Below are 22,039 nucleotides of genomic sequence, written 5' to 3'. Positions count from 1 at the left end.
TTTAATATTACTAAGTACATCCCTACAGTCGACGGCCCTGAAATAGAATCATTCCACCGGTCTAGATGCTTTTCAGGCCATAATTGCAACTTAATCTCTGGCCCTATGCAATTTGCATTGTAATAATATCCAATATTCAAACTGCAGTAATGGTCTTGCGGTTTAGGGAACATTTGCATGTAGCAGCTGGTGCTTTGAGTCTTTGATGCAGATTTTGTCCTGTTTGTTTGTTTTTAAACGTCCTCTGCTGGTTTATTCAGGGCCTTCACTACTTGCAGTACCAGTCAAAATTTGGACACATTGGACACTATTTTTAATGTTTTTAATAGGAGACTTTTATGCTCATCAAGCCTGTATTTATTTGATTAAAAATACAGAAAAATCTGTAATATTGTGAAATATTATTACAATTTAAAATAATAGTTTTCTATTTTGATATATTTTAAAAATATAATTTATTTTTGTGATGCAAAGCTGAATTTTCAGCATCATTACTCCAGTCTTCAGTGTCACATGATCCTTCAGAAATCATTCTAATATGCTGATTTGATACTCCTTGATGAATAAAAAGTTAAAAAATAACAGAATTTATTAAAAATAGTAATGTTTTGTAACAATATACACTATCTGTTTAGGGTCAGTCATTTTTTTCCTTTCTTGTTTTTTTAAAGAAATTAATACTTTTATTCAGCAAGGATGTGTTAAAAAGTGGTAGTAAAGACTTATATTGTTAGAAAATATTTATATTATGAATAAATCCTGTTATTTTTAACCTTTTATTCATCAATGAATCAAATCAAATCAGCATATTAGAATGATCTGAAGGATCATGTGACCCTGAAGACTGGAGTAATGATCCTGAAAATTCAGCTTTGCATCACAGAAATAAATTATACTTTAAAGTATATTAAAATAGAAAACCATTATTTTAAATTGTAAAAATATTTCACAATATTACAGTTTTTTTTTCTGTATTTTTTATCAAATAAATGCAGCCTTGGTGAGCATTAGAGACTTCTTTCAAAAGCATTAAAAATACTAATGTTTCGTGTGTTTGAGGCACATTATTCAGAAGAACAAGATGTTAAATGTGTTGCCATTTCATGCTTCTTCAGTACATTTTTGGGTTTCATATCAAATGTTTTGTGATGTTTGTGTGTGTCTTTCATGTACAGTGTCACAAGCTAACAGGAATACAAAACAACATGTCATCTACTGATTCTAATCCATGAGCCTTTTATTTTAAACTCAACTTCCAGTCAAACAAGTGATTTATAACCACAATCATTCTGGTAGCTGTCTGGTTCAAGACATTCAGAAATGTCCCCTCAAGTCACCCACGGGTTACAGTAAAGTTTGCAGTAAAGGGCACATCGATTACGGTCACGTGCAGCGGTTAACAGGAAGGCACGAGGTGCAGAAAACCCCTGTTGTGTGTCTAAGTTTAGCTGCAGTGATGATGAGAGAGAAATACAAATCAGAGAGAAAGAAAGAAACATAGATGACAACATCCCACAATCCCTTCAATCTGTCTGAGCGATTAGTGGAGCAGTCATCGCGGCCGGACCGAGCTGCCACATCTGATGAGGGACATTCTCACCGCGCTAAATACAGCACTTTGGATTTACTTGACAGCATATTGTTAGTCATACGGCACTTTCTGATCTACAGTGATATGCAGAATCATCCAGCGCTCAGCCCAATCACCTCACGTGTGGGTTTGCTTGCGTTTTGAAGAGTGGCTGAGAGGAACTGATTGTCATATATTAGTGTGAGGAAAGATTTGACATCAAACTTAGAAGAGACTGACAGTACCGTGATCACTAATTTTGGTGTGCTGATTCCAAAAGTAGTGCCTGTTTTGCTCTAGCACATCATACTTTCTCACAAAATATGATCTTGTAGCATTTTTTGCTTTCGATAACTTTTTGTAAGGTCTTGTATTGTCCCTTAATCCAATTGTCCCCACGATTCCTCTCTTCCTCTGAGCAACTATCTGTTCAATTCTCAACCGCTTTTCACATGAATGTCATTATTTCATTCCTAATCCTGATTTCAAGGTTAGAATTATGGACATCTGTGCACTGTAAACCCAAATAAGTTGGGCTAACTCAAAAAATTTGAGGTAATCACTTCACATCAGTTTTTTTGAGTTATGATGTTCCCAATTTTAAGTAAGCAGAACTATCAAGTTTTAAGTTTGTAGTACTCATGCATGTTAATTGCTCCTAACTTGAAGTACTGAGTTAGCTCATACATTTTGACAGCAATTAACATAAAAGATTAAGTTAATTAACTTTTTTTATTTTGAATTCTTGTGAATCAAATTTATTTACTCCACTGTAAACCCTAATAAGTTGTCAGAACTCAAAAAAGTTGAATAAGAAACTCAAAGTTTAAGTAAGATTTTTATTTTGTACTCGTGCATTTTTATTGTTCTTAACTTGAAATATTTGAGTACACTAATTTATGCATTTTAACTTAAAATTATCAAGTTATCTCAACGTAAATATTTTGCTACCTTTAACAAACTAATTCAGAAAAGTTAGTCTAAATTAAAATAAATTATTTCATATATATATATATATATATATATATATATATATAGGTTGACTTCAGGTTGATTGGGACGCTTTTTGCCATTTAATTGACTGGGAAAAAGTGTCCCAATCAACCTGAATTCACCCTATATATATATATATATATATATATATATATATATATATAAAAATTTAAAAAATCTGTATTCTGATTTTGTGAAAAAAAACTGTACATGAAGGCAAGTTTGTATTGATATTTTTGAACATATAATTTTTTTTCCCCGAGAAAAAAAGTGCTTTAGTACTTCAAAGAATACCATGGTATGGCCATGTAAATGTACCATGTTATTTTGTTAATGAGCCTGAGGCCGTATTTCATCATCCATTTCTCTCAGGTCATTTGATAGACAGCGGTGTGCACTACAAGTACACTACATTCATATGTGTGTACATTCATATGCGTGTGTGTGTGTGTGAGAGTGTGTGTGTGTGTGAGAGTGTGTGTTTGGCACACTCTCTTGTGTGAATCATTAGATGTTGGATTGCTCTGATTCCCAAACCCAGACTGCCAAAACTCCTGCCGGGAGCGTTTCCTCAAACAAGCCTCACACACAGAGTGGGACAGAGGAGATCACACACACACACACACACACACACACACACACTGATACAGAGGCCAGAATGACTGACTGAAATCAGTTCATATGTCATTATTCCTGCTGAGCACAATATGTTATTAGTGGCCTTTAAGTCAATCATCACTAGTACTAGTGCTGATAGTCATGTGATCAAACCTCGAACACTAAGTTTTAAAGTTACACCCACTGATGATAAAACAGGTGCAAAAGTCCCATAAATGCACTTTGAAAGAGGGTTGAAAAGGGGTTGACCACCTACAACACTCTAGCAACTATAGTAACATGTCAGTGAGGGAAAACACCACAAAAATCCTGTTCGCTATTCATGATGTTTTGATTTTTGAAGCTCTTATTGGTTGTTTGTCAATGATGAATCAGTCATTTTTTGTCTCTCGTACACTTCTAAGTTGGGTCCGTTGCCCTCTGTTCTTCTCTCCTCTCTGCCTCCTCTCTCTTTTCTCTCTTGCTCTCCTCTTTTCTCCATCTCTACAGAGCAGATACAGTGTAGGAGATCGAGGTGTTAGGCTGTACGGCGCATTACCCGTGAGGCCCAACCCTGAGGAGAAAAGACTGCCCTCTTCAGGGGTGAGACCCGACGCTCCGTACCTTCATCTCCCTCTCCAGCTCTGATCCAAACCCTAGTGAGATGCCACTGCCAGAAACATAGTCTACACTCTTAAAAATAAAGGTTCTGAAAGGGGCTTTTCACAGCATTCAGAACCTTTCAGTGATCAGAACCAATTTTTTTTTTAGTGTAAAGAACATTTTAATAATTGTTTGTGTAATGGAAAGGTTCTATGGATGATAAAGGTTCTTCATGGAAACGTAAGGGGCTTTTGCACCAGGTAGTTATATGAACTTAGATATAGGAACAGGAACCACCAGGGCAGTCCCCCGAAAACTAAATGTTCCCCTAGGGATGTTTTCCTGGTTTCATTCGCACCGCCAGTTGAAAGTTGAAAGTTGTCACTTATAGGGCATTATGATTTCCGTGATGTTGTAAACACGGACGTAATCGCAGAATCCAGTCATAAAAATTTTTAATTTACTGTATAATGCAGAATTTGTCATTTTGAGAAAAACTATTATCATATCATAAACGCACAGAAACTCAAAGGTCTTCACGGCAACCCATCAAAATAAAAGTTCGGTTTAACTACTATATTACTATTGAACAGTAGAATTTAGCTACTTCTCAATGTAATAATAATACTAACACTAATAATAATAATAATAAATTATTATTAAAACTTTATTTTTTTAAGGAATAATCACAATTTTTCTTCCATGTTTTAATTTTAACAGTAAAGCTCTGTTGTGCAGCATTTTCTTTGACAAAAATGTTTGAGATAAATTAAATTACACAACACAGAATTTCTGAAAAAACAGAAACAAAACATTTCAAATAAATTTAAAAAAATAATAATAATAAATTTTGTTGTTTTTATTAATTCGATTAATTAGACATGATTATTAAAATTTAATTAAACCATTAAAATGGAATCCAGACAACTTAAAACAGACACAAACACAGAATTTGGTAAAAAAATAAAATGAAATTTAAGAGAAAAAAAATAAAACATATTTCATAGGGCCCTAAAAAATATTTTTTTTTGTTAAACTTTTAATAAATTGTTGTTAAATTATATAAGTTTCATGATTTCAATTAATTAAACATGATTTTTAAACCAATAAAATGGAGTCCAAACAAATTAAAACAGAAAAAAAAAAAAAAAATGGAATCCAGAAAAATTCAAAAACAGAATTTGAGAAAAAATAAAACAGATTTAACTACCTGTTGCTCTGGTTGTTGTGTGGGACTTTAATTTTAAAAGACTTTTATTTTGAAGGGCTCAGTCAGAGCCTGAGCAGAAATATATAATCATGTTTCGCTTGGTCCCTTCAAAGTCGCACTGAATTTCCTCCATAACATAAAGTGCCTGGACTTCAGCGTCAGTCCATCTGTCGCTGTTCTTCATGTTTGTGGAGTAAATATAAACTGTGTGTTTACATGGCTTTTTAGTTCCAGTGTTTCGCATGTGTTCGGCCAGTTAACATACACTTAATTTAGTTTATTAATTTAACTAATTTAGTCTCCCAAAAAGGCATTCTTAGAACTAAAATCGTTTCAAGTTCCTGCGGTGCAAACACGCCAAAAAGCAGGTACTCCACCATTAGTTATAGGAACTATGAAAAGGTTCCTCCGGTGCAAAAGCCCTCATAGAACCTTTATTTTTAGGAGTGTATGCAAGTACGCCAATGCCAAAATTATTGCTATAGCGTCCCTTGTGGCAACAATGAGAATGCAGTACTTGTGTTGTGATCGGACACATTTCAGCACATAATGACTTGAAATCGATCTTGTTTAGTTACTGTTTGCAATCACACTTTTTTAGCACATTTCTGGCCTTAAGGCCTGTGCACACCAAGGAAGATAACTGTACATTTTAACTTTATATTTATGCATTTAGTGTTTGCTTTAGTCTTCAGTATCCTAACTGAAATTAAACTAGTGATTGGTTACTCGTACAAACAGTGATTCAACTCAAATGAGTTGCTAAACTAATGACTCAAAATCACAGCACACAAATACTATATAAAATAACCCAACTATAAAGATTGATTCTTACTATAAAAAAATAGGTATAATCAACATTTCTATTGATGCAGCCACCATATTGGATTGTTTTTTGACACTCAGCTCACTAGGTGTTGGATCAGGGCTTTCTGTAGCGCCCCCTGTTGTCTGACTGTGACTCTGTCTGCCTGTGGTTGTTTTGTGGTTCTCTGAGGGTCACATGATAAACTCAGAGCCCCTATATGTCCACATAGGGCCACACTTCACACCCGCCATAACCTCCCACCCACACATACACACAAATACACACACATGAAGTTCACACACATTCAAGTTTGAGCCAAAAACTGAACAGTCAAGTGTAACTACTTAGACTTACAAAACAAGTAAAAGCATGACTCTGAATGATTACCATATTCATGCACAATGGTATTCTTCCAAGGTATTTCAGAGAATATCACGGTACTTTGGGGGTATTGTTCTTTTTCTTTGCTTTGAGCCTGAGAAGAATTAATGTCTGTGAATTATTTCCAAAACTATAAACCAAAACATGTGCATGAATACGGTGTAGTATTTAGGATGCACGTGAACATACAGTCATTTTAGCATCGTCTTTATACATCATAGGCATCATTTTTATTTTGTGCACATGCAAATTGCAAAAATGTTTGCAATGCTGCAACTGTTCACACACACAATCACCCTCAAAAGTGACTCACGTTCAAAAGTGAACATGTTTGACTCAGAATTACCCAAGTTTCCTTTTTCACTTTCCGTTACTTGAAAGGACGTCCGTATTCAACAAAGTAAAACACGTCTGACTCACTGGAAAATCTCAAACTTCATGCGAGCGCCCGCCGCTTTTGTTTTCAATTGATCTACTCAGCACATTAACTGAAAATGTGAAACTGTGGAAATAAAATTGTTCCAAAACACTGAACGAATCCTTTGCAGTAGCTTTTCTTTTGGAATGATCTTCTCGTTGTCCTGCTCGAGTGAACACCGCCGTGTGCAATATTGTGGGCGGCTTCTTTTTAATTAGAAACGAGATGGTATTGATGTTCCAGAAAGCGGCATCGTAAATCATTTATCAGCGCTGGAGTGCTAACAAAGCAGCTCACGCTGACCAGTCGTACCTCATCTGATCCATTATCAGGGTTCCCACGGCCATGAGAAAACCTGGGAATATCAGGGAATTTTAAAATGTTGATTTCCTGGAATATGATAAAGATGGGACCATTTGGTTTTCATGGTTATATTGTACTGTGAGGTACTTTAAACAATGCCATGGTAGTGTTAAAAAATAACATTTACATTGCATATGTTTATATTTATTATCATTATAGTATATATTTTATTATTTTAAATATTGTAATATTTAAAAAGTGCAATAATAAGCACTTTTTGTAAAAAAATACCACAAAATGCATGGATATACAGTGGTTTTTAAGCATATATGGTAATACTATGGTAATATTTAACCTAGAAATTGTAAAATTCTGATTTCTTACTTTACCATGGTATTAACTTAATGTGGTGTGTTGAAGAATAACATGTCCATGGTGCATTTTTTTTGTAATTTTATAGTAAATATGTTTTATTATTTTAAAAATTTTAATATTTTAGTATCAATAAGCAATAAATAATAAAAAAAAATATCATAAAATGTATCCATATACAATGGTTTTTGAGCATGTGTGGTAATACTATGGTAATCTTTAACATTCAAAATTCAGATTTTTAGAAGTCATGGAAATTAATAGAATCTATATATATATAATTTATATTATATTATATCATATATATAAATAAATATAATTTATATATAATATATTATATTATATAAATAAATAAATAAATTTTTATATATATATATATATATATAATAGCTGTAAAAAAACAAAACAAATTAATATACCGTAAAACAATGCATTCTAGGTAGTATTATTTGTCATTTTTGAGAAAGTAGCCTATAGGCCTCTTTTCTTAAAATGACAAATATTACCCAGAATGCATTGTTTTTTTGGTATATTACTGTTTCAGTGGAAAACAGTATTTTACTGTGTAAATTTGTTGAATATTTTACATTTATGCAGTAATCATCAAAGCCTAGAATAAGTCATGGAAATTCATTGGTCAAAAGGTGTGGGAACCCTGAATTCTGCGGGACGATTTGGATTCTCATATCATCATAAAATATAGATCATCATAAAAACATAGAAAGTAGAGTGATACATAGGAATATTTAAACATATATTTGGTGCGTGAGGGCCTGATGCATGTGTGCGCTTCATTATTCTGCAGTTAGTTAAAGTTCTTTCACAGAGTCTTGACACTTTCATAAATAAAACAGAAAAAAATATCATATTTTTTTACAATGCCCAGAGTTCTGAGGAACGATCTAAAAAAAGACAGAGGGAAAAAAAAAATCTTTTTCTTTTTTGCTCAGTTTTCCGGATGCGTACATGCATTTACATATGAATGGTTTAAAATTATCTGCCTTTTATCAAGCGTCTCCTCAGCCGCCTTTTAAGAAGTCTAACCAAACCTTGGCATGAAGGTTGAGCTCAGAACAACCACTTTAACAGCTCTGAGAGGAAACGTGCCGTTTCTCCTCGGCCCCGTGCGTCAGGTGTTGCGGTGAGGGGAGGAGAACGAGGTTTTAGGCCTTTGTTCGGTATCTTTACATCTCGACACACAGGGTTCAGTTAAAAGTTGGTTCAGTTAAACATCCGCTCACTAGCTAAAATAACCCCCCCGCACATGCACACACCCACCCTCACCTTTCAGCTTCCTCTGGAGGTGAACGACACACACACACACACACACACACACACACACACACACAGTTATTTTCAGAGGGTTTTATTGCTCTGAAACCAACAGTCTTTCTTTCTCTCAATGTGAGTCTCTTTCCCTCCATTTTTCACATGGTGCCAGAGGAAAATGTTGTTGTTTCGGAGATTTAATGGAGTTTAAGTATCAGTTTTGTCTCAAATATTTCTCCTAAAATGCTTTTTATAATGCAAAACAGACCCAAATGAGTCAGTATAGTCATAATCAAGAGTAAAGAGCTATAAAATGAGTTTTTATAGCAGCTCAGATCATTTGATTAGAAATGTTTGAGTACATATTAAGATTTATGACTTTCGATTGTACATTTTTGGTGTCTATACTGAAAAAGAAATTGGTGTAGGAACAATTTTCTTTCAGAAACGGCTAATTTCACAAATAATTACAAAGAAATGGCAAGTAACATTGAATTTAGCGTGAAATTTTCAAAAATAAACATCAGTTTTCTTGCTCTCCATTTAATCTCATCGCTGTTTATCGATGAGATTAAATGGTCGATGTTTCTCTTAAAACTTTTATGACAAATAAACAGACAAATAAGAGCCAATAGTTGCCGTACAGTACGAGTATAAAGCTATAAAATGAACGTTTATAGCAGCTCAGTTCATTTGATGAGAAATGTTTGAGTTCATATTGAGTTTTTTGGCTGAAGCAATTGAGATATTAACGAGATCTCATTAAGAGTTTTCGCAGTGGTTTCCCTCATTTGGTGGCATTTCATCTCTAAGCTGAACGTTAAACACACACAGCGAGGTGACGACACTAAACCGCGTGAAGACGACAGGATTACCCAAATGAGATCTTAAATTTTCCTCCTCTGCTAAATATGTGTTAATGTAGTGTTTTGATGTTGGCTCGGTGTGAGCGTGTAATCCCGGGAACGGCGCTGCTGTCGTCTGGACCCGCGAACTCACAATATCAATTGATGCTAATTTGTGGGTGTTTTCAAATTGAGTTCTCATCTCTGTAATCCAGAACTATAATCTCATGTGATACAGATTTATGGGCGTCTCAGAATTATAAACTGCTTTCAATGCATGATCGCTATTAAAACCCAAACGCCCACTTTCATTATATACCTTAAAGACAACATGAAATCTGATTGGAGCCGGTTTACTTACACTACTCTTAATATATCTCTCATTTTATTGTGCATGATTCATTAGTGCATGTTTTTATTTTTATTAAAAAAAAATATCTTATAACTTTTCAATGGCTCTTCCGCTGATTTCCGCTGCCGCATGTGCAGGCAAAAAATATTAACCAAAAATATCATACTGTAACATGTTTACAAGTCCCATCTGAATATTTGATTTCACTCAAGTATATTATGAATCTTTGTGAATGTTATGTTGCGTTTGGTTTCCTCATAGTATATAATTAAAGTGTCATATTTCTTCATGAATTAATCATGTGAGAATTTCTAAGATCTATTTGGCCTTATTTAATTTTGTAAAAGTAATTTATATATATACAGTCAAACCAAAATTTATTCAGACACCTTGAACATTTATTTCATTCATTATTACAGTTTATTCACTATAGTTTAAAAAAATGGTAATAAAATATGACAAGATCTCAGAGTTAAACTGTGTCAGAAAAAATTAATCTTAATTATGTCAGAAAACACTTAAGCAAAACATGGTCAGGTCAAAGTGTCTGAATAATTTTTGGTTCCAAATTTTTATCCATTTTACTGGTAGTCCACTGTATGAAGAATATTTGGGTATAATATGTCACAGTTTACTTTATTTTGCTATCCTCACTTACAGAAATGAACTATAGTGTCCTGAACCCACTAGTAAAAATATATCAAAAATATCAAAAATGTCTGAATAATTTTTGGCTTGACTGTGTGTGTGTATATATATATATATATATATCCCGGTAACAAAAAAAAAGAAGTTTTTTTCATTTATTAATTTATATTTATATTATAAACATTTATTTATTAATTTATTAGTATATATATATATATAACAATTTATATAGAAATTATTGTGTTTATTGTGTGATTATTAATAAAATATGACAAAAAAATGACATAAATAATGTATTATTCATTTATTTATTTCTATATATTATTTATTATAATATATATATATATATATATATCCTGATAAAACAAATAAACATATATTTATTAGTTTGTGTGTGTGTGTGTGTATTTATATATATATATATATATATATATATATGTGCACACACTAATATATACATCCACACACACTAAAAATTTGATTAGTAATGAAATATTATTTAAAAAAATGGCATAAATGAATGTGTTATTCATTTATTTATTTCTATATATTATTTATTTGTTGATCTAGCACTGCATAAAGAAGTTCTGTAAGTCATAAAGGTCATTGTATCTCGACTTTCACATCTAAAACAAGTTTTTTAGGCCTTTTTTTATTAAAGAAAGCTTTTGAGTTTTGGTCTGTGTGTGTTTAGGACATGAAGCTGTTTAAATGCGACGCACAAAATGTGTTTCTTCTTACTTGAGCTTTAAAGAAGAATGAAATAAAGCCACACAATAACAGTCACAGCTGGAGGTCGTGAATTTGTTGTGGCTCTTTAAGACTCGTATATGATTAGGCAATCAGAGAACATGGAGGGCGTGGCTCTTTAGGCGTTACATTTCACAAATCTGCAGTGAAATACATTTCTGTGTTCGTTTGTTTTCATGTTAAATTGGTCGAGGAGGTTTCAACACTTCACGGTCAGACAGGAATAAACATTGAGTTTTTTATTTGAATACATTCCAGTCGTGGTCCATTTGTGATTCAAGTGTTTGTTATTAATGCTTTAATTTATCTGAATGTGTAAACATGTCCAATTATCGTAATTTACCGTAGTTTAGCGTTCACACAATCACTGTTCACTTGTTTAATTGGGTTCTGCTGCGTGTGCGTTTGTGTTTTTGTGCAATCATCAGATCCGTCGGCCATTTGTCACATCTGTACATTTAATTCTTCCTCATTTGTGAGACGCGGCTCGTCTTCCTCTGCCACAAAGCTGACATATTCTTGCTTTCTGTTTTTCCTTTCTTTCTCCCTCTGCCTGATTTGGAGAGACTTGCATAGTCAATTACGCTGGAGTTTGAGAGATGGAGTGCGCTGGAGTTGCCATATTTTTGTATGATATTAATATTTCATAAGTGCCATTCTCAGCTGAATATCTAAGAGAGAGCGCCTATTAGATTCGGCACTGCCAGAATATTATTCATTCTCCGGAGAGGAGACGAGCACCGGTAGCTCCCGTCATTACCGCTGCTGTTCTCTCGGATTGTGAGCGCTGTTCTGGCAACAACTGGATTGTTTGAATTGTTCGGTCCAAGTTGGCCCGGACGAGCGCGCTGGTTGCCAGATTACAGTAACTGAGACAGAATAAAAGGTCAGAAGCAAAGCAAACTGACGTGTGAATTGGACTCTGGTGAACTGAATCAAATTGCATGTTTAATTAAGCAATTGGGTTCGAGAGGTCGTGCTGCAACAGCTGTTTCACACCATAGTTTTGTGTTTTAACTATATCGACCAATCAGCATCCAGAATGATTTATAATTTGCATTCAAACTCAAATTTCTGATTGGATGAGCTGCGCTTGTGGGCTGTTTAAAATGCTGATGCACATTCTGTATTAATGAACTAAATATTTCCTGATGATTATTAGTAGTAGTTTTACCTATTTAACAAACTTTTTTGTATCAAATTACTGTTGCCGTCATTTTTCAAAGCTCAAAGACACTCACATTTGTGCATTTAAAGTGATTTTACCATGATTAAACTCCTCTTTGCAATGCTTATTGCATTATTTCATCATGTTTAAAAATGTTAAAAAATACTGTTGGGTTCAAAAGTTCTAGGCTGCTTGTGAAAATGCTTCTATTTTGCATTTTTCTAGTTGAAAATACTTGCATTTTGAGTCTGAAAAATAAACATGCATTTGGGAAAGTCTCAAAACTGTAGCTACATGAACAAACGCTGATGATTAGAAAGATTTGAGATGATTTTCCTTCAATTGAAGAAGAAAATCTGACTGTCTGTACAAAGAGTCACATGATCAATATCAGTATGTTCATATACGACTAATCAAATGTTAGTAAATGAGTGTCATTGATAATAATAATGCAGCATCTTGTAATATTTATCATTTGTATTATACATTTATACTTATAAAACCATATAATATTTACACTTCTACGATATTGATATTTTCAAAATCGTAAACATGTTTATTTCTAGGTGAATTAATTTACTCATATCACACAGAAATAGTCCAGAATCATTATAATTTATTATTTATAGTATATATTTATACTTATCAAACCTTACACTGTTTATATTTCCGTAACATTTATATATTTCATAAGTTATATGAGATTCGACTCAATTTTTTTAAAGTCAGTTTAATATACTTTGTTGAAATAACTTATATAGGCAGCAACTGATTTTAAGTTTTTAAGTTGAAATAGGGTATATAAGTATATTCATACTTATAAAACCTTGCATTATCATATATTTTCCAAAATCCTAAAACTTAATTTCCAGGTTTAAAGGGGTCATGACATGAGAAATCAAATTTGCCTTGATCTTTTGACACATAAGAGGTCTTTGTACATCCTGCAAGTTTCAGAGCTCCTCATTATAAACAAAGCATTTATTTAATCAAGCTCCAGAAATGGCTCGTTTTGATATTGTGGGATCTGTGACGTCACACAGGGAAATACATTTGCATATGACCGCCTCCAGAGCAAGACATCGACCAATAGTTATACATCATCACACCATAGGTCCCGCCCACTGGCGTTCAATTGCTTAACAGCTGACATTTGCCTACACTGGATTTGAGCGTCGCGTCTAAAGCAAATAGAAGCCATTAAAATTGACTGATGCTGTCTACACTGATACAGTTTACAGATGTGCGTTCAGTTTCTGAAGCCATTATAATCAGTGATGCTGTCTACACTGATACAGTTTACAAATGTGCGTTCAGTTTCTGAAGCCATTATAATCAGTGATGCTGTCTACACTGATACAGTTTACAAATGTGTGTTCAGTTTCTGATGTACTCCATGCGCTTGAGTCTGTCGACAACAGGACAAATGGAAGAACGTTCACAGTTTAAATAGCTGGTTTGATTCTCTGTAGAGACTTCAGAAGGATCCCAGCATCGGAAACAAGTGGATGGTTTATTTTAATGTTGTCTCGGATCACGTCGGAGGATTATATGTTTGTTCGGAGCATTTTATTTTTTAAACAAGGCACAGTGTAATGGAGCGTTTGCAAAAGAAACTTTTGCTGACAGATGAAGCAGTCGGCTGTACTGGATCTGACAGCAGCTGCATTACAAACCGCAAGTAAATGATTTCACAATGCCTTGTCTGTAAATGACGGTTTTATATGGATAACATAAAACCATTTCAAACAGTGAGTGGGTGTTGATACTGTTTCCTATGCAGTGATGTTAGCCAGTCATAACAGTGGGTGTTTACTGACAACCTTAAAGGAGCCGCGCCTTAAAAAACAGATAATTTCAGACAGAGGCTCAGAATGAAGTTTGAAAATAATTATTGTTTTTTTTTTTTTTTTTTTTTGCATATATTTGTTTTGTTTTTATTTTTGTGCAAAAAACTTTATTAACATTATAAGTGAACCTATAAGTTTAATAATAATTTAAAAAATCCATGTCAAGACCCCTTTAAATGTACAAAATCCCAGATTTTCAGTGTGTTCTCAGGCTTTTGAACCCATATGCATCAGTCGATCTCATAGTCAGATTTCTATAATGCAAACAACAAACTTACAGAACCAGCATTCATGTAGTCTGCAGCTTTCTCTGAAATTCAAATGCAAAAGTGTCTCTTTCTCTCTGCCATCTATCTATTAGTGCACTGTAAATATTACATGAGCTTTGGATATTACTGGCTTCGGCATGAGTGCATTTGTGTGTGTGTGTGTGACTATATTATTTTATTGCAGCGTTCCTTGTTTATTGCTACGGCACATGACCTACTTCCAGCCTTCCGTACTCAGCACGAATCACTCCGACGTGCCCTCCATCTCAACGGCCGTCCCCGCAGAACAATTACACGGCAAAAGGGGCCCAAATGGAGATGTTTGTACTAAATAACACGTGTGTAATTAAGCACTAATGAGCTCTTGTCACTGCCGAATGTGCAATTAGATGGGTAATAGAAAAGCCTGGCGTGGCAGACGTGCCGAGAGAGAGCAAATACTGCTGTACTAGTCATACTAGTCCTGTAGTATTAATACCGAGCACACTATGCTAATGTTCCACATGCATTGGATGACATTTGTCAAAATGTGCAGTATACATCAGAACACGTTGCATGAGATACTGTGTCCCACAATGCAAAGCGCTTGACCTTCCATTTTCAGACGTGAAATCAATCACAATCACTTTCTTGACTCCTTATTTTATCCTATTTTGTGTGAACCTAGTCATGTGACAACAATGAAGCATGTTTGCATTGTTTATTGTGCATGCAATTAGATGCAAAAGATTTATTGTAATCTGCACTTTAGTACAATGAAAGCCTTATTTTGTTCATTCCTCTCAAGAAAGAAGAGGCTCATAAGAAACAATAAAATACAGACACTAAATATAAGAGACAATAGCTAGTAAGAATAATACACAATAGGGTCAATACACAGTACAAATAAGAAGAAACAACATGCAATAAGAACAATAAAAAAACAATATCACTGTATAAAAATAAGTCTTTATGCAGAGCAGATATTATTTTGGAAACGAATATATATATTTCACTGATTCTCAGTATGTTTTGAACTATATACACACACACACACTCACAGGTGTTCAGCTCTGTGTTTGTATTTGTGCCTCTTTCTACAGGAACTGGCCTTAAACGGAAGGGTGTGATATAATATGAGCTGTTTTAATAGAGTTAAAGATGTCTTTAAACAAACATACTCGGTGCGGTGTCTGTCTTAAATGAAAATCCATGATGGATACCAGAATCGGCAATCAGAAGATCTTAAATATGAACTCAAACATTCTCCTGAGCAACTACTGACTGATAAAATGTTCTTCTGGGTAGTGAAACTATTGAATTGTGAAGAATTAAATGCCGTTGCCAAATTTCATGCTCACCACGGCTGCATTTATTTGACTAAAAATACAGTGAAATTGTGAAATATTTTTTACAATTCAAAAAAGCTGTTTTCTACGTGAATATATTTCAAAATATAATGTATTCCTGTGATCAAAGCTGAATTTTCAGCATCATTACTCCAGTCTTCAGTGTCACATGATCCTTCAGAAATCATTCTAATATGCTGATTTGCTGCTCAAGAAACATTTACGATTATTATCAATGTTGAAAACAGTTTGAAACTGCTTCAGATTTTTGTGGGAACTAATACAGGATTCTTTGATGAAAAGTTTTTATTTGAAATAATAATCTTTTGTAACATTATAAATGTCTTTACTCTCACTTTTGATAAATTTAATGCATCCCTGCTAAATACAAGTATTAATTTCTTTCAAAAAAATATATAAAATCTTACTGACCCCAAACTTTTGAGCGCTAGTGTATATATATTTCTGTGCACACGTGTGTGAATGTAATAAAATCTGTAGATAAGGGGGAAAATCTTTTAATCTTCCATTATAACTTCACACCACCCCCACACACTCTCTCTCTCACACACACATGTGCACACAAACACACTGTGAAAGGGTGTAATTTGTGAAGATGTCTATAGTGCGTTTGGATATATTTGCATCTTAATTAGAAGAGTTGGGGGGGGGGGAGATATCCTAGTGCATTTCTAGAAGAAGACGATAAACAAAACTATCAGTGCTGCCTTTAGTAGTGTGTGTGTGTGTGTGTGTGTGCAATGCGATGCTACAATACTGTATTATTGATGCTGCAGTTTGCTGTATAGAATATATAAATGCATGATGAATGTTTAGCTCACACACACACACACACACTCATATACATATAATATGCGTGTGGGGGTGGGAGGTGTTCACATTAGAAATGCTCTACGACCCCCATCAGCTGTTTGACGGGTTTGTCATTATGCATGATGTCGGACGGCAGTATAATATCACATTTCTCTGAGATGGATGAGGACGCCCTGAAAGAGAGAAAATCGCTGATTCTCTAGTGTCGGTTTTACCTGCTGAGGCCTTACATGCAATGCATGATGTGAAACATTGTGGCCAAAGTGGGCCTTATGTTATTTAGTAGAGATGCAACAATTTGCAATGCTTAGATTTTATGAAATCTGATAATGTTTGTTAAGTGATATATTGTGCATACAGTACATCTATCTACTTCTCAAATCTAGCCGTTGAGTTTTCTAGTATCATATTGATTTGTGTGGTTTAGCAAACACCACATTGACGCACTGCCTGTTTGCGTAATTATGTTTTGTTTTGGCTTGTTTGTCTTATAACTGTTGTTATAAATATGAGCGTTGCTTGGTTGTTGTTTTGTCTACAAGTGATTATGAAGAAATTACGAAGTAAATGTAAAGAATGAGTCGTTTATTTCTTCAGTCATAACATGCAAGGCTTTGATTAAAATAATTATTTCTGCAGTCCTCAGATTAGCCTTTTTATATTTTTTATATTGTACGTTTTGCTCTTATATTTGACAGCTGTCAGAGCTTATGTTGTGTTTCTCTTTTGTGACAGTGTTTGGTGGCTGCTGTCGTCCTGCTCTTGCATCCTCGCATGCATTTAAAACTAAAGTTATGAGTTATTCACCTCAGAATCATGATAGCAGGAGCGACGTGTTTGTTCTCAACCTTTCAATCTGAGGACACAAGCTGCAGGGCAATTGTGGTCGGTTTTAAAATTCTCTCTTTCGAGCTGTCATATCCTTCCTTTCACACCGCTCCATCATTTCAGAACCAGGACGGTTTTTCTATCTCGTTTTCACCTGTTCAGTCTGTCAGAAAAAGTTGTTTGCAAATGAAATATCAGCATATGAGGAGATTTGATTCCAGTAGAGTTTGACTACTTGCTAAGATAACAATGTGATCTTTAATAATGTGTGTGTGTGTGTGTGTGTGTGTGTGTGTGTGCATATGTAGATTTTATGAATATATGTGTGCTAATAACTGATATGATGCTCAATGATAGCCCATAATCAATATCATGGCCAATATTATTAATACATGGTGGTCAAAATCCAATATTATGGCCGATGTTTTGCCTTTTTACACCATGTCCTAACCAGACGAGACTCAGTAAGATTCCAGAAACAAGAAATTTGTCTGCCCACTCGAGACGTGACACGACTACGAGACGCCACAAAATCGATCCAAAATCACAGCCAATCAGAAGAGCGTGTGGGTGGAGTCTCTTTGCAAGCGCACTGGACTCGCCACCAAATCAATCCAAAATCACAGCCAATCAGCAGAGCGTGTGGGCGGAGTCTCTCTGCAAGCGCATTGCACTTGCTTCCAAAACATTCCAAAATTACAGCCAATCAGAAGAGTGTGTGGGCGGAGTCTCTCTGCAAGCACACTGCACTCGCAATGAAATGGACAACAACACATTTAAATCAATAAATAATACACAATTTTAACATTATTAAAAATACATACTGAGTGACTGAAACAATACACTTGTTTGTTCACATTGAGTTCACAGTTTAAACGTACTCATTTAGAATTTAAATAAGAACGTGCTTTAGAATTTAACCAGAAGCAGAACATGCCCTAAAATGCTGTCTAGGTAGGTAGCACACTAGGGTTTGGCAGTGGGATACTGTCTTTCTCTCCCTGTGTCTCTGTGACGGTTTTGATGGAATTGTTCTTTCCCTTTTTTCCACGTTCTGTCTGATATGCAAATCATTTTCCTTTATCTCAGCTGTCTGACCAATCAAACTTTAATCTTCTTCTCTCCATCTGCCCGCAGTTTGATGGTGACAACATGTACATGAGTGAGAACAACCAAGAGTTCCTCTCCCCGAGTCAGGTAAGGTTCAAAACCCCTCAAACCTGATGTTTGAAAGCCTGGATTTACAACTTTTTGTTAATTTTTAGTTCTTCATATTAATCTTTTTCAGTGTTTTCAATCAAATAACACAGGAAATGGCTTTTTGTTCAGTGGTATTTTTGATTTTCATGTGGCTTAGAGACAGCTCGACGTCTTTCTGAAACGCAGGATATACTCATGAGACGAGGAACAAATGTGAAACTAGTCTAATGACATGCTCTTTAGGAATATTAATGGCCAAATCATAGTGAATATATTCTGATACTGTATATTGGATATATCATTCGGTCGTAGTTCTGTGGGATAAACTTGAAGAGGATCTGATAAACCACTCTCGCTCTCTCTCTCTCTCCTTTCGTCTTGGTTTGTTTACTCTGAGACTCATATTTGACATCTGTCTGCGTATCTACTTCGCTTGACCAGGTTTAGGCAGTTCAGACTGATTTTGCCTTTAACGCTGTAATGTTACACACACACATACACTGACTGACCGCAAACCAAAGCCAGACAAACAACACCAACTAGCTGAAAATGTCTTTCTGCTTTATTAACAGCGTCTCTCTCGTTTCCATCTCATTGGCCTTTAAGTGTGAGTCTTTTTTTCAAAACACTCTTGCAGGAATTTTTATTGTTTCTTTTAGTGTTCATTTAGATCTACATCATAATTTCTGTGAGTTATTGAAGAATCTCTGACCCTAAATTAGATCCTCCTGGATTTTTATGAGAGATTTTTAATATATTTACCACAGAGTCGAGATTGTAAAGTCTATTTTTGGTCATTCAAACGTCTCAGTAAGAGCAATAGTTATGCAAAAAAAACAGCTTGACAAGATTGAATTAATTAACTTGCATATGAAAACCTATCAACTTGACATTCACTGCTTTATTATTATATTAAAAAGGTTTAATAACAAACTGACAAAAGAAGGAGCTAACCGCTGTGGTTCACGGCTTGTTTTATTTTCTTAATGTATTTCAGAGTCTGTATCTCACACACATCCTAGTGCTGTTTGTTTATGTATATTTGTGTGTGTGCAATTAACTCTTAGCCTGGAGTTTGATTGACAGGCGATCTGACCCATTATAATGCCAAATCCACCATTTTGTCTGACAAACAAACCAGACAGAAAAAGTAGTAGATTAACGTTGGTGGATTTGAAGTTGAAAAATGGTGTGTATCAATGTCTTTTCGCGGTTTAAACAATATTCCTTCTGATGTTCATTCACGTTTATTTCATGCTATAACTAGTAGTAAAGAGATAATTGGTTCATGAGCTGTTGTTTGAATTTCTTAGAAAATGACAAAATTTGAAAGCTGAAACTTTGTTTCATACCAAATGTAACCTGCTCTGTCTAGTTTATTGGCTCCTCGTCCTCTTTGCTCATGGCTTGTCGGACGTAGCAACAGTAACTAAGGGGGAGGCGGGTCTTCACGAAAGGTCAGTTGGGTTCAAAAGTTTGAGAGATTTAATAATTTCGATTTTTTTCATTTAAACTTCAAAATTAAGAAGAAACATTCTGATATAAAATGAATATATATTATATATATATATATATATATATATATACAAAAAATATAATAATACAAATATTATAGAAATATAAATATTGTAAGGATTTACTTTAAATTATAGATATTAAATATTAAAAGATTCTGCATTATTTTTATGTGACTAATCAAATGTAAGTAAATAACTTTATTTAAACCTAGAAATAAACAAACTTTTAGGATTTTAAGAAATAAGAATATTGTAGAAATATAAACATTCTAAGTATTAAAATGTACTATACATTTTAAATGTTAAAAGATTCTGCATTATTTCTTATAATATATAAGTAATGAGTTAATTTATCCCTACAAAAAAAAAAACTTTTAGGATTTTAAGAAATATAAATATTATAAGGTCTTACAAGTATAAATATACTATAAATTATAAACATTAAATGACTCTACATTATATCAAATGTAAGTAAATGAGTTTAAACCATTTAAACCTAAAAAATAAACAAATTTTAGGTTAATTATTATATATAAATATTATAAGGTTTTATAAGTATAAAAACACTTTACAATAAGGTTTAATTTGTTAAATGTAGTTAATGTTAGTTCATTTAATGCATTAACTAATGTTAACTAATGAGACCTTATTGTAAAGTGTTACTATATACTATACATTATAAATGATTCTGTATTATTATGATCATTGATTAGTCACATATAGACATATTGATATTGATCATGAGATTTTCTCCTTCCATTGATGCTCAAGATGCTGTTTGGAATCATGTTAGAGAAAATGATCATCAGATTTTGTTCATTAATCTGACAATATAATTCATGATGACAACATGTGTATTCAATTATGCAGAATGCTCTCAGATCCCACTGTACATGTGAAGATCAGGAGAGGCTGTTTGATCTTTCTTTCATTCCGTTGTTACTTTGTAACTGATTCCATTTGAAAAGGTTCCATTGAAAATGAATGTCATGGAAACAGGTCTGATCCCGGTCCAGCCCCCCCCTGAATTACCACACACAAGGCCAGTCCATCACACACTCGTTTCGGTCTCAGATCAGGCGCCGCGTCGTTCCCAGGAGTCTTCACATTCACGTTGACTGAGCTGTCCTCCTGCGACCTTTGACCCCGTCTGATTGTAGGGGAGAGATCGTCTCCGTTTGGCCCCTAACGAGCCCTCTGTGTGTTCAGGGTCACAGAGGATCGCCACGGTAACCACCGCGAACAAAAGAGTCTGGAGTCCGCCGAGGGTTGACCTCCAGCCAACTCAAACGATCGATAGCGGCCGAACAAGAGCGGAGAAAAAAAAACAAGAGAGAGAGACAGGAGAGAGCTGAATGGAACTGAGAATGAGAGAGACAGACAGATACAGGGAGAGAATTGATTACAAAGAAAAAACATCAATGCTTCTTCCGTCGGTGTGATGTTCTGCTGAATTTCCATCGTTTCTTCATGAGCGAATTCCAATGCAAGAGTAGAAGTAATATTTTATATATTTTTAAGCAATATAGAAGGAATATTTCATCCCAAAATCAAACTTCTGTCTCTTTATTTTCTCTCATGTACTCCCTGCATCACGGCACCTGTTAGTGGGTGGATATATTAGGCAGCAAGTGAACATTTTGTCCTCAAAGTTGATGTGTTAGAAGCTGGAAAAATGGGCAAGGGTAAGGATTTGAGCGAGTTTGACAAAGGCCAATTTGTGATGGTTAGATGACTGGGTCAGAGCATCTCCAAAACTGCAGCTCTTGTGGGGTATTCCCGGTCTGCAGTGGTCAGTATCTATCAAAAGTGCTCCAAGGAAGGAACAGTGGTGAACCGGCGACAGGGTCATGGGCGGTCAAAGCTGGGGAGGGAAGGCTGGCCCGTGTGGTTCGATCCAACAGACGAGGTACTGTAGTTCAAATT

General features: G+C 34.6%; 1 protein-coding gene across 8 annotated transcripts in view; it reads left to right on the top strand.

Moving 5' to 3' along the window:
- Positions 1-22,039, top strand: part of tox2 (TOX high mobility group box family member 2) — a 171,074-nt gene that overhangs the window by 86,532 nt on the left and 62,503 nt on the right. For 5 of the 8 annotated variants that reach the window (XM_051896181.1, XM_051896187.1, XM_051896180.1 and 2 more), the window contains 2 exons: positions 3,671-3,763; positions 18,534-18,593. In XM_051896181.1, coding sequence (XP_051752141.1) covers positions 3,671-3,763; positions 18,534-18,593 — 153 coding nt within the window. The remainder of the gene's footprint in view (positions 1-3,670; positions 3,764-18,533; positions 18,594-22,039) is intronic. The other 3 variants (XM_051896185.1, XM_051896182.1, XM_051896188.1) reach the window with 1 other exon arrangement.

The sequence above is a fragment of the Ctenopharyngodon idella genome, chromosome 6 (genome assembly GCF_019924925.1).
Source record: "Ctenopharyngodon idella isolate HZGC_01 chromosome 6, HZGC01, whole genome shotgun sequence".
Classification (NCBI taxonomy): Eukaryota; Metazoa; Chordata; class Actinopteri; order Cypriniformes; family Xenocyprididae; genus Ctenopharyngodon; species Ctenopharyngodon idella.
The sequence above is the reverse complement of the archived record's forward strand: the minus strand, read 5'-3'. Positions and strand labels throughout refer to the sequence as shown.